The sequence below is a fragment of the Staurois parvus genome, unplaced genomic scaffold (genome assembly GCF_062004578.1).
Source record: "Staurois parvus isolate SC_StPar_1 unplaced genomic scaffold, SC_StPar_1.0 ptg000141l, whole genome shotgun sequence".
Classification (NCBI taxonomy): Eukaryota; Metazoa; Chordata; class Amphibia; order Anura; family Ranidae; genus Staurois; species Staurois parvus.
In genome coordinates, this window is record NW_028317937.1 from 1,318,102 (window position 1) to 1,332,834 (window position 14,733).

Here is a 14,733-nt window from a genome sequence, read left to right on the forward strand (position 1 = left end):
AGACAGACTCAGTGAAATGTGTGACACAGTAGTGCAGTGTTTTAGTTTTATTTTTAAAATTTAAAAAATTTAGTTTTAGTGCAGAATATAAAGAATGTATATACAAAACCAAAAGAAAATATGGGCTGCACAGTGATGACGTCATTGTAGTTATATCAAAGTTTACTGCAGCCGCACAAACATGTTGCAAAAGTCCTGCCTCCAGACCTCCATCCACTAATGAATTTTCCCCTATAGGCTTATGACATGATTCCTCTGATCTACGGTGCACAGAGTGAGGACATACATGTGGGAGAACACTGGACACCTGGGACAGAACAGGGTATATTGGCATTTGCAACTACTTTTCATATATACAGTAGGAAAACAACATACCGTATTTTTCGCTCCATAAGACACACCTGACCATAAGACGCACCTAGGTTTTAGAGGCGAAAAACAGGAAAAAAAAAATTCTGAACCAATGGACTGCAGACATAGTACAGGAGATGACCAGAGACTGGGGACACAGTACAGGAGATGACCAGAGACTGAGGACACAGTACAGGGGATGACCAGAGACTGCGGATATAGTACAGGAGATGGCCAGAGACTGCGGACATAGTACAGGATATGGCCAGAGACTGCGGACATAGTACAGGATATGGCCAGAGACTGCGGACACAGTACAGGATATGGCCAGAGACTGCGGACACAGTACAGGATATGGCCAGAGACTGCGGACACAGTACAGGATATGGCCAGAGACTGCGGACACAGTACAGGATATGGCCAGAGACTGCGGACACAGTACAGGATATGGCCAGAGACTGCGGACACAGTACAGGATATGGCCAGAGACTGCGGACACAGTACAGGAGATGACCAGAGACTGAGGACACAGTACAGGAGATGACCAGAGACTGAGGACACAGTACAGGAGATGACCAGAGACTGAGGACACAGTACAGGAGATGACCAGAGACTGAGGACACAGTACAGGAGATGACCAGAGACTGCGGACACAGTACAGGAGATGACCAGAGACTGCGGACACAGTACAGGATATGACCAGAGACTGCGGACACAGTACAGGAGATGACCAGAGACTGCGGACACAGTACAGGAGATGACCAGAGACTGCGGACACAGTACAGGATATGACCAGAGACTGCGGACACAGTACAGGAGATGACCAGAGACTGCGGACACAGTACAGGAGATGACCAGAGACTGCGGACATAGTACAGATGACCAGAGACTGCGGACATAGTACAGGGAAAATACCAGGGACACAGTACAGATGACCAGAGACTGCAGACAGTGCAGGGAATAACCAGACTGCAGACAGTGCAGGGGATACCAGAGACTGCAGACAGTAAAGGAGATGACCAGAGACTGCTGACCTTTGGGGAGGGAGGGGGAGCGGGTACCTGAAATTGACAGGTACCCGCTCCCACTTCCGCGGCGTTGTCCTTCTCTCTTCTTCCCGCGCCGGCTTCTGTGACAGCCGGGTGCCCACTGCGCATGTGCGAGAAGCGCTGCGCTTTGTGAATGGCCCGGCGCCTTCTGGGACCTGTCATATGTCCCAGAAGACACTGGACCATTCACAAAGCGAAGCGCATGCGCAGTGGGCACCCGGCTGTCACAGAAGCCAGCGCGGGAAGACTGTGCAGCGCTGGAGCGAGGAACAGGTAAGGCCCTGCAAGAGAGAACAGCTGAGCGGCCGGCCCAGTATTCTGACATGGTGGCGGCAGAAATACCGGACCGGCCGCTTTATATTCGCTCCATAAGACGCACTGACATTTTCCCCCCTTTTTTTGGGGGAAAAAAGTGCGTCTTATGGAGTGAAAAATACGGTACATTCTTTTTTTCCCCCAGTTTCTGTTGTTTGTGTGAGATGGCTTAATCGTATTAAGTGCTCTAGGTATATTCACCCACACAGACCCCACAAAATCACAGTGCCATCAAGATCTTTAGTCAGAGAAAATCATGAGTATTTGGTAATTGGAAGTCGCATGTAGTAACCGGCTGGACACCACTGTGTTACATATCCATTTTCCAAAACTGACAGTGCTACTGCATGATACAGTAGATATAAAAAGTCTACACACCCCTGTTAAAGATTACTGTGATGTAAAATAATGAGACAAAGATAAATAATTTTAGAACTTTTTCCACCTTTAATGTGACCTATAAACTGTACAACTCGCATAAGTGTGCACACCCTCTTATAACTGAGGATGTAGCTGTATTCAGAATTCAGCAATCACATTCAAAATCATGTTAAATAGGAGTCAATACACACCTGCTATCATTTAAAGTGCCTCCGATTAACCCCAAATAAAGTTCAGCTGTTCTAGTAGGTCTTCCCCGACATTTTCTTAGTCACATCCTACAGCAAAAGCTATGGTCCGCAGAGAGCTTCCAAAGCATCAGAAGGATCACAATGTTAAAAGGTATCAATCAGGAGAAGGGTACAAAAGAATTTGCAAGGCATTAGATGTACCATGGAACACAGTGGAAACAATCAAGTGGAAAAAATATGGCGCAACAGTGACATTACCAGGAACTGGACTTCCCTCCAAAATTGATGAAAAGACAAGAAGAAAACTGGTCTGGGAGGCTGCCAAGAGGCCTACAGCAACATTAAATGAGCTGCAGGAATATATCTGGCAAGTGTTGGCTATGTGGTACATGTGACAACAATCTCCCTTATTCTTCATATGTCTGGGCTATGGGGTAGAGTGGCAAGATTGAAGCCTTTTCTTGCAAAGAAAAACATCCAAGCCCGGCTAAATTTAGCAAAAACACATCTGAAGTCTCCCAAAAGCATGTGGGAAAATGTCTTATGGTCTGATGAAACCAAGGTTGAACTTTTTGGCCATAAATCCAAAAGATATGTTTGGGGCAAAAACAACACTAAACATCACCGAAAGAACACCATACCCACAGTGAAGCATGGTGGTGGCAGCATCATGCTTTGGGTCTGTTTTTCTTCAGCTGGAACTGGGGCCTTAGTCAAGGTAGACGGAATTATGAACAGCTCCAAATACCAGTCAATATTGGCACAAAACCTTCAGGCCTCTGCTAGAAAGCTGAACATGAAGAAGAACTTCATCTTTCAGCATGACAACAACCCAAAGCATACATCCAACTCAACAAAAGAATGGCTTCACCAGAAGAAGATTAAAGTTTTGGAATGGCCCAGCCAGAACCCAGAACTGAATCTAATGGAAAATCTGGGGGGTGATCTGAAGAGGGCTGTGCACAGGAGATACCCTCGCAATCTGATAGATTTGGAGTGTTTTTGCAAGGAAGAGTGGGCAAATACTGCCAAGTCAAGATGTGCCATGCTGATAAACTAATACTTTGTTGAAGCACCTTTTGATTTTATTACAACACTCAGTCTTTTTGGGTATGAGTCTAAGGGTGTGCACACTTATGCAACCATATTATTTTAGTTTTTTATTTTTACTTCCCTTCACCTAAAAGATTTCAGTCTGTTGTTCAACTGAGTTGTACAGTTTATGGGTTACATTAAAGGTGTAAAATGTTCTGAAATTATTTATCTTGGTCTAATTTTTTTACATCACAGAAACCTGACATTTTAACAGGGGTGTGTATACTTTATATTCACTGTATAAGCTTGCTGCTAAAAAAAATATACAAACCATGGCAAGATTATGGAATATGCAGCAGAACACTGTTAAAGTGCCATATGGTGCAAACAATTTTGAAGAGGTGCCACATATTCCATATCTGCAAGTAGCCCCTCCCCTTAGTTTGTCTCACTGTTTTCTAGGCGGCGTAGACTCTTCCTCCCTTTGGCCTTTGGAGTCAGTTCAGAGTTGCGGATGGCACGATTTATATAGTATTGCTTCCGTTTAGCAGTACAGCCTTTCTTAGAAGGAGAATTTGGCAGTGGTGAGAGGCAATCCTCTATCAACCTGTGAAAAATAAAATACAGAGAATTAGCTGGGATCTAAGATCACATGTCATAAATACAAAAAGTTACTAAATACAAAGCCTATTGTTAAAAGAGAAGTAGGGGTTTCTTTTATTTCCCTCAGTTATACTTACCTAGGTGGATGCAGCATCGGTCCGATGTTGCATCTGTCCCCCACCGCTGATGACACGACCGCTGATTGCTGAGTTCTCACAGATGCTCTGAGCAGAGAGTGGTGACTGTCAGTCACCACTGTCAGCTGCGCCCCCCCCCCCCTCCACACTCACTGGAGCGCTGGGCTGTGGAGGAAGAGGGGTCAGATGGCTCAGAGTCTGTGGCTCACTGAGAGGCTGAGCCATGTGCCACACCAGACTCTGGGGTGGATGCCGACTTTAAAGTCCGGATCTTTCCCTGGCCTGGACCGGCTGAGTGACATAAGCTGACAGTGGTCTTCAGCCTGTTGTCAGCTGAAAACGGGTCACAGGAGTGCAGAACAAACTGCACTTCTGTGATCCACAGGAGATGTACAGCCAACGGAACTTTGGCTGTACTTCTCCTTTAGGCGATTTGTTAGAAAGTGCTTGAAGGGCCACTGAAAAGGGGAGGGAAAAATGTCAGTTAGATAGGTTAGCCTTCTACTTTACAATTGATATATTCATCGCTATTAGAGAGAAATGGTTGTTAATAATTTGTCTGCTTGGTTCCTGTTAATAATTTCTGTGGTTCCTGTTATTGTTGACAAATTAAATCATGCAAAGGCGCATACAAAAAATGTTGCCAAATATGGTTTTCAAACAAGCTTTTAATTTGCATCTGACTGTATTAAACATTTACCACCATATACTCTAAAAAAACAGACAGACAATTAAGGAGACACTGTGAAAATATACAGTCAGATCCATAAATGTTGGTACATCGACACAATTCTAACATTTTTGGCTCTATACACCACCACAATAGATTTGAAATGAAATGAAAATGTGCTTTAACTGCAGACTGTCAGCTTTAATTTGGGGATATTTACATCCAAATCAGGTGAACGGTGTAGGAATGACAACAGTTTGCATATGTGCCTCCCACTTGTTAAGGGACCAAAAGTAATGGGACAATTGGCTTCTCAGCTGTTCCATGGCCAGGTATGTGTTATTCCCTCATTATCCCAATTACAATGAGCAGATAAAAGGTCCAGAGTTCATTTCAAGTGTGCTATTTGCATTTGGATTCTGTTGCTGTCAACTCCCAAGATGAGATCCAAAGAGCTGTCACTATCAGTGAAGCAAGCCATCATTAGGATGAAAAAACAAAACAAACCCATCAGAAAGATAGCAAAAACATTAGGCGTGGCCAAAACAACTGTTTGGAACATTCCTAAAAAGAAGGAATGCACCGGTGAGCTCAGCAACACCAAAAGACGTGGAAGACCACGGAAAACAACTGTGGTGGATGACCAAAGAATTCTTTCCCTGGTTAAGAAAACACCCTTCACAACAGTTGGCCAGATCAAGAACACTCCAGGAGGTAGGTGTATGTGTGTCAAAGTCAACAATCAAGAGAAGACTTCACCAGAGTGAATACAGAGGGTTCACCACAGGATGTAAACCATTGGTGAGCCTCAAAAACAGGAAGGCCAGATTAGAGTTTGCCAAACGACATCTAAAAAAGCCTTCACAGTTCTGGAACAACATCATATGGACAGATGAGACCAAGATCAACTTGTACCAGAGTGATGGGAAGAGAAGAGTATGGAGAAGGAAAGGAACTGCTCATGATCCTAAGCATACCACCTCATCAGTGAAGCATGGTGGTGGTAGTGTCATGGCGTGGGCATGTATGGCTGTCAATGGAACTGGTTGTCTTGTATTTATTGAAGATGTGACTGCTGACAAAAGCAGCAGGATGAATTCTGAAGTGTTTCGGGCAATATTATCTGCTCATATCCAGCCAAATGCTTCAGAACTCATTAGACGCCACTTCACAGTGCAGATGGACAATGACCCAAAGCATACTGCAAAAGCAACCAAAGAGTTTTTTAAGGGAAAGAAGTGGAATGTTATGCAATGGCCAAGTCAATCACCTGACCTGAATCCGATTGAGCATGCATTTCACTTGCTGAAGACAAAACTGAAGGGAAAATGCCCCAAGAACAAGCAGGAACTGAAGACAGTTGCAGGGATGAAACCCAGCGTCTGGTGATGTCTATGCGTTCCAGACTTCAGGCTGTAATTGACTGCAAAGGATTTGCAACCAAGTATTAAAAAGTGAAAGTTTGATTTATGATTATTATTCTGTCCCATTACTTTTGGTCCCTTAACAAGTGGGAGGCACATATGCAAACTGTTGTCATTCCTACACCGTTCACCTGATTTGGATGTAAATACCCTCAAGTTAAAGCTGACAGTCTGCAGTTAAAGCACATCTTGTTCGTTTCATTTCAAATCCATTGTGGTGGTGTATAGAGCCAAAAATGTTAGAATTGTGTCGATGTCCCAATATTTATGGACCTGACTGTAATGCATTAAAGTGTTAATAAACCAACAACAGTAAAATCAGTCTTTATTTTTCTATTATGAAATGACAGACAGAGGATAGGACAAACTATATAACCCTGCCAGGAACATTTATTCATATGCTATTAAAAAACAAACAAAAAAAAAATCTAAGTTAGAGCTCGTTTGCGCAGCTCACCATCTGTGTGTACGATCCTATAGGCCTTTAATTTGCTTGTTTATTCGAAACCACGTCTATCTAAAGTTGGCCACACATGGTGCAGTATTTTTAATCAGCCAGCAAACTAACTTAAAAAAGAAAAAAAAAAGAATGGATTGCCTTCACACATTCTAGGTGGATGGGGGAATCCCCCCCATGTGCTATTGTATTCAAACAGCAGGGAGTCTCCCCCCACTGTTAGAATACACAGAGCAGCTCTGCAGCATATTTTGTCTGACAGTGCAATTGAATAGAAGTTACTGATCGACTTCTGTTCCAACTTCAGTGGACATACATGGATTGAAATTCGCCTGGTCCCTGCTTAATCAGATGAAATTTTGATCCATCCATGGCCACTTTAACTACTACCTGCAGGCCGCACACATATGTGGCCTCTATATAATGGGTGGACTTGAACGCCGAGTGGCCACATGCATGCGTCTATATGCAAACAATATACCATGCTGAGTGCACACTCCCTGCGTGGTCCCAGCACAGTAACTAAACTGTCAAAGAAAGCTCCTGATGCATACATGCAATCAAGAGTTTCCGATTATGTGACCGCTGTGACAGCAAATCACAGCGGTCACATGATCGGAATGCCACCAGAGTGATAACACTGCTTTGTGGTTTAACTGAAAGAATGGACAGTGCTGCCACCCTGATAAAGGAAGAGCAAAATCAACAAATCTACTTGTAGGAACATGTTAATAAACCCATTTTACAAATACAGTATGTTAATTTTGCCTATAGTTCCACTTTAGTGCTCAGTAAATTGAGGCAACAGGAATTAATTTAAAGCATATGTGTATTTTAGTGTTTTTCAACCTGCTTAATTTTCTTCCCTCCTATAGTTTTCCCTTTCTCCCAGAGCAAGATAGTGGTTTATACACCAAATCAATAAAACTATTTTTTTTCCCCTTCATATTCAATTCTTGTCTCAACTATGAATCATAAATGTTGATGCCAAGTCGACAACCATTGAATAGCCATTTATAATAATTTTGTATGGTATTAATAAAATCCATTTTGGATTTTTTCCCCTCCATTAACTGTCTGTACAAGTTGATCTCCACACAATAATGAGACATTTAACTTAACCAAGGTATTTTTTTTAGGGGGGTTATGGTTTGTCCATAAACACTAATGAAATGTACTTTTTCTTGTGGCTGCCACCTAAAAATATAATATTGTATTGGCTTATCCCTTAAGTCTAAATATTTCTATATCATGACATTATCAGTGCATACAAAGTAAATTGTATTTGGTAAGTGGTCTGGAAATGCATATGAATACAATTCTCACAGAGTAAAGATTTTAGCACATTCAGACAGGAATATAAATGAGCCTTAGCCTCCTAGAATCTAAAGCAGTTATAAGTGTTAATAGAGATTCTAGACTATATGCCTGGAATATTATACCTCATGTAAACCTTTTCATAGCTAAAGCCTCAATGTAGGCTTTCAAAATGTCAAGCATTAACCTTGGGAAATGAACAGTCCCATTTATTAGGGTACTCTTTTTTTCTTCAATATACAGCTGGCTTAATAATGAGCTTGCAAATTGTGCTAATTTATATATAATTGCAATTTAATGTCCTAATGATGACTGCAATCAAAGAACTACTTTAATGATACAGCCTCTGGCCTGATATTTTTGAGCAGCTGAATCATAAATTGCGAGTTTTTGTTTGATAAATATATGATCTTGCTGCAGACCTAATTATCATGACACATTCCCATTTTGGAAATTAGGGTTGGCTAAAATACATACAAACATACATATACACACACACACTATACATATATACAGTGAGGAACAGAAGTATTTGAACACCCTACAATTTTGCAAGTTCTCCCACTTAGAAATCATGGAGGGGTCTGAAATTCGCATTGTAGGTGCATTCCCACTCTGAGAGACAGAATTAAAAAAAAAAATTCAGGAAATCACATTGTATGGTTTTTAAAGAATGTATTTGTCTTGCACTGCTGAACATAAGTATTTGAACACCTAAGAAACAGCAAGAATTCTGGCTCTCAAAGACCTGTTACTGTGCCTTTAAAAAGTCCACCTCTACTCCACTCATTAATCTAACTTAGTAGCACCTGTCTGAGCTCTTTAAAGACACCTGTCCACCCCACAGTCAGTCAGATGCCAACTACTACCATGGGCAAGACCAAAGAGCTGTCAAAAGACACCAGACACAAAATTGTGGACCTCCACAAGGCTGGAAAGGCTATGGGGCAATTGCCAAGCAGCTTGGTGAAAATAGATCAACTGTTGGAGCAATTGTTAGAAAATGGAAGAGGCTAAAGACGACTGTCAGTCTCCCTCGGACTGGGGCTCCATGCAAGATCTCACCTCGTGGGGTATCACTGATGATAGGAAAGGTGAGGAATCAGCCCAGAACTACAAGGGAGGAGCTGGTAAATGACATGAAGAGAGCTGGGACCACAGTTTCAAAGGTCACTGTCGGTAGAACACTACACCGTCATGGTTTCAAATCATGCATTGCACAGAAGGTTCTTCTGCTCAAGTCATCACATGTCCAGGCCCGTCTGAAGCTTGCCAGTGACCATCTGGATGATCCAGAGGAGGCATGGCAGAAAGTCATGTGGTCAGATGAGACCAAAGTAGAACTTTTTGGTCTAAACTTCACTCGTCGTGTTGGAGGAAAAAGAAGGATGAGTTGTATCCCAAGAACACCATCCCTACTGTGAAGCATGGGGGTGGTAACATCATGCTTTGGGGGTGCTTTTCTGCGAAGGGGGCAGGACGACTGCACTGTATTAAGGAGAGGATGAATGGGGCCATTTATTGTGAGATTTTGAGCAACAACCTCCTTCCCTCAGTCAGAGCATGGAAGATGGGTCGTGGCTGGGTCTTCCAATATGACAACCCGAAGCACACAGCCAGGATAACCAAGGAGTGGCTCCGTAAGAAGCATATCAAGGTTCTGGAGTGGCCTAGCCAGTCTCCAGACCTAAATCCAATAGAACATCTTTGGAGGGAGCTGAAACTCCGTGTTGCTCAGCGACAGCCCCGAAACCTGACAGATCTAGAGGAGATCTGTGTGGAGGAGTGGGCCAAAATCCCTGTTGCAGTGTGTGCAAACCTGGTGAAGAACTACAGGAAACGTTTGACCTCTGTAATTGCAAACAAAGGCTTCTGTACCAAATATTAACACTGATTTTCTCAGGAGTTCAAATACTTATGTTCAGCAGTGCAAGACAAATAAATTCTTTAAAAATCATACAATGTGATTTCCTGAATTTTTTTTTTAATTCTGTCTCTCAGAGTGGGAATGCACCTACAATGGGAATTTCAGACCCCTCCATGATTTCTAAGTGGGAGAACTTGCAAAATCGCAGGGTGTTCAAATACTTCTGTGGTGCATACATACTAAATGTTTAATAAGTGCAGCACTTAGAGGTATTTATTTTTATTTTTTTTTAGCATTTCCAGGACTGAGATGCAGGCTCAGAGATAGCAAAAATCAGTAAGGGCGGTTCACATGAGAGAAACGCAGTCCAGTTGCATTCCGGATGCGTTTCCGCATGCACATTTTTGGCTTGTTCCAGTGCGTTTTTTTATGCATTCCAGTTTATTTTTGCCCCACTCTTTTTCTTCAATTTAAATAGGGACATGTGCATTCCCGTGCATTTGTATGTGCTTTGGTGCGTTCCAGTGCGTTTTACCATGTTCCAGTACAGTTCTTTGCAGAAAAAATGCAGCATGTTCTACTTTTTTTGTTCTGCAACCGTAATGCACTGGAACTGCAAGCACTGATGTGAACTATGACATTGACAATGATATAACCTACTTTCTGTGCGTTTTGGATGCAGAAAAAAAGCAACTGAAAAACGCATGTAGTGTGAACTGGCCTTAAATCCTGATGCCTGTGCAGTTCTTGGCAGTGTTTACCAATGTCTGACACAGATCAGCCCTCTGTTTCCTCCTCTCGGTTTGTGACTTGCTAACAAAGTTACAATGTCTAGCCGGAGCTGGCCATACATGGATTGAGATTTGGCCGATTCAGCAGGAATTAGATGAATTTTGATCCATGTGTAGAGCTCTATTCCCCAGAAGCTGGTCCTTAGACCGAAGTCTGTCGAATGATCCTCCTGGAAAACCAGCATTCGATCAGCACATGCATCCAATCAGCTGCGGAGCTGATTAGTGTATTCTGATGGCAGAAGAGTCCCGCTGTCAGAATACAAAGACACACAGGGGAGGATTTCCCCATCCACCTTGAATGCGTGGATGGAGAAAATCGGCTCAGTTTTTTTCCTTCTGCTGGCTGGATGAAAAAAAAAAAATAAGCCATGTATGGCCAGTCTAATAGACACATTTTTATATCTGCTATAGCAAAGCCAGATAATTGGAGCTCAAAGGCTGCTTTTTAAAAATAAAAAGGTAGAGCTTTTTTTGAAAATTCTACTGTTGCTGTATATTGCAAAATGACAGATATGTATTTGTGCAGGCTTCAAAGGTTATTGAAAGTGCACTTTAAGCCTGAGATCTTCATATGAAGTATCTTTATAGTTCATTACAACACATAAAGCAGTAGTAAACCCAAAAAATGAAAACATATTGCAGCTTGCCAATTTTAATATCAGTTTTAGAAGGCTTTTTCTTTTTTTTTCACCTGGTGTTTCTGCCTGTATTACACTGTGTTCAGCTATCCCCACTCTGGATGGAGGAGAAAGAGAAACTTTTGGACAGCAGCATTGTCAGTCTAATTTTCAGGGATTTTCTGTCACTTCCGGTTTGGCTATGAGGCAGGAAGTGAAGGGAAATCTCCGCAACAGGACACAGTTGGCAAAAATAAACCTTACAGGGGTTATAACCCTCCCTTACGCTATCCAAAATAAAAAAATTAAAAAAGTTTTACATAAATAAAAGCTGATCATTGCAATAACACTTGTCAGTTTTGAAGTGGAACTGCAGTGAGAATACTTACCTTTGTTCTAACGGACTGATGCTTGCAAGGTCTCTCACTGACATCTTCTTCGCGGCTCCTTCCAGGTGTCGGTCTTCATTCATCTTGATTGGTCAGTACGTTTGTAACTCATCCCGGCACACTGGGACCGTGCCAAAAATGGAACCGGAGCATGCGCCTGGTTATTATTTTACCCCACAATCTCCTCCACTTCCTACCTTGCATATATTCCATCTCCCTAGAAATGTCTGTGCTATTACTCATAGTCAGCGTGTTATTGTGTGTCATTAATCTGCCGAATTTCTGCTTGGACACAGGTTCACGGGGCAACCCATCTATACACATCTTTGACTCAATTTGGGACCCGAACCATAGTTTAACAAACACTATGGTCAGTTGAAAACAAAAATGGCCAGCAACATTGGTCAGTGGAAGGAGACAAGTGTCCTGCTGGTAATGAGGAGTGAGAGCAAAAATGCCAAGCATTATTGTTCAGTGAAGGAAAAAATGCCTGATGTTACATCACTGGACGTGGAAAAATGGCATCAATGGTTGTAAACAATGCTTAGTCAGTTGTCCTGGAGTTTGTATGAGAAGAAAATGGTACGCAGTAAAGAAAAATGCCCCCTGAAGGTAAAAAAATAATTTCCTCTTACCACCTCAGGATAGCTCCCCTTTTTCCTAAACTCTTAAGACCTCAAAGCACCCCACTCCCCCCCTGCCTCTTTTCCTCAAAGTTAAAGTTTAGTGAGAAGATATGTTTTCGGGGAAAAAGCATCAGTGAGGAGCTGAGGCATGTTTGGAAACAACTTTGAACCCACCTGAGCTATCTGCCAGGAAGCTGTCAGTGCACACCACTGATCTTATATGGAAGAGGCACTCCACACCCGTAGCAGGGGCAGCACAGTGGCTAAATGGTTAGCACTTCCGCCTGGCAGTACTAGGGTCATTGGTTCGAATCCCATCCACGGCACCTCCTGCCTGGAGTTTGCATGTTCTCCCTGTGCCTGCGTGGGTTTCCTCCGGGTACTCCAGTTTCCTCCCACACTCCAAAGACATGCTGGTAGGTTAATTGGATTCTTTCTAAATTGGCCCTTGTATATGAATGTGAGTTAGGGACCTTAGATTGTACACCCCTTGAGGGTCAGGGACTGATGTGAATGTACATTATATATGTAAATTGACGGCGCAATATAAGTACCTGAAATAAATAAATAACATGCCCCTTGTATACATGCAGCTGTGGGGCAGGGAATACCTTGGCCACTTATGATCAGTGGTTCGCAGTGACAGCTTCCTACTAGGATAGCTCTGGTGGGTTCAGACTAGTATATGAACACGCCTGAGCTCATCTCTAAAAAGCAGCATGAATATACGTTATCTGTAATGAAGTGTAGCCCATGTCTTGTATGCTATTGGTTCCTGTAGAAACCCTCCCTTCACTGATGCCAGTCCTCTTCACAGCAGAGAATTTCTGGTACTGCTTGGGTTAAAGTGGTTCTAAAGTTTCAAGGTTTTTTACCTTCATGCATTCTATTCAATGTGTAGCAGCCACCCCCCCCAACACTTAGCTGAGCTCCCTCTTGATCCAGCAATATCCACGAGTCTCGGGACTCTCACTCCTGATTGGCTTAGGCAACAGTGGGAGATATTGGCTCCCACTGCTGTTAATCAAAGCTGGTGAGACAATCAGGAGGAGAGAACAGGGCCAAGCCACGGCTGTGTGTGTAAATGGACACTCAAAGCAGCGGCTTGGGAGTGGCCTGCTCGGGTGCCACCATAGGAAGCTGTTTACTATGGAAGCACCAAAAGGGAGGAGCAGGAGCACCAGTGGGGGACCTAAGAAGAGGAGAATCTGGGCTGCTTTGTGCAAAACCACTGCACAGAGCAAGTAAGTATAACATGTTTTTGTTTCTTAAAAATAACAGACTTTAGAATCACCTTAACCTTCTAGCCGTGTGCAGATCCCTTCCAGACTCTGCACTGAATACCCTACATTCTTTACATTTAATGGAAAAAGTTCTATGAGTGCAGAAAAAGAATCCTGCCTATCATTCACTCATACAACATGTGTGAGTGGAGGAGGATGAAGAGGACATAGCTGGAGTTTGGATGGACCCCTCGCATGCAGCCAGTAGGTTAACCCATGCAGCGCAGGAAGTTCAAACACTGTGAAGAGAACAGGCATCAGTGAAGGGAGGATTTTGGACACACTTTACTGCAGGTAAGTTATATCCCTGGTCTGTGTGCGCCCCTCCCCTCCCCCAAATAATGTTTCCCTAAAATACAGCTGTAACCATTCCAGACCTCAGAAAACACCCCCCCCCTTTCCTCCTTAACCACTTCAGACCTCGTATCAGGCCCACTGCCTTCTCTTTAACCACTTCTGACCTCAGATTGACCCCCCTTTCCTCCATAACCCCTTCAGACCTCAAATCAGTTCCCTTCCTTTCCTCCTCTACTCACCACATCCCCCACCCCCCTTTACTCCTTAAAGCAGAGTTCCGTCTAAAAGTCAGCAGCTATCGTTTTTATTTATTTTTCAACCTCCCTAGCGGTCTGATTATTTCAGATTTTTGGTGCTGAAAGCGGTACCATTTTTTTGCATGGAAATATGTAGTTTTTTACTGTAGGCTGTAATTTTTAGGAATAACTCACTGAAATCTGTCCGAACAAGAGTCTAGTAAACATCCCGGGTAGGATAAAATTTGAAACACAAAATCATAAATTATAATTTAATAAATAATCATAAAAAATAATAATATAATAATAATAAATTTAATTCAATAATATAATCAAAGCAAAAACACTGAAATTTGAAATGTAGCGCCAAATTCACACATCGCTGAGCAAAGTCGCAAAATCGTTTTCAGTGTCTGATGACGAATTTCTCCACGAATCATTATCACTCAATTCTGCAAGTGGTTCTGATTTACTATCGCTGTTCTCTAGCTGATCTAAACCCGCTTTTGACCTAAAGGGACACTTTTTGGACGCCATGGACATTTCTCAGTTTCCAGGCAGAAAGAACAGACAAAATGCAGGCAGGGCACAGGACAGAGCACTAAGGACAAATGTATGTGAAATGGGTTGAAACAGCAATGTTTTGCTATGTAAAAATTTTTTTGAAAAAAATGAAATTTTTTAAAACATTTTC

At 42.6% G+C, this 14,733-nt stretch overlaps 1 protein-coding gene across 2 annotated transcripts in view; it reads right to left on the reverse strand.

The window, feature by feature from the left end:
• R3HDM4 (R3H domain containing 4) overlaps positions 1-14,733 on the reverse strand; it is an 81,523-nt gene that overhangs the window by 40,293 nt on the left and 26,497 nt on the right. For both annotated transcript variants that reach the window (XM_089673574.1, XM_089673575.1), the window contains exon 2: positions 3,775-3,929. In XM_089673574.1, coding sequence (XP_089529700.1) covers positions 3,775-3,929 — 155 coding nt within the window. The remainder of the gene's footprint in view (positions 1-3,774; positions 3,930-14,733) is intronic.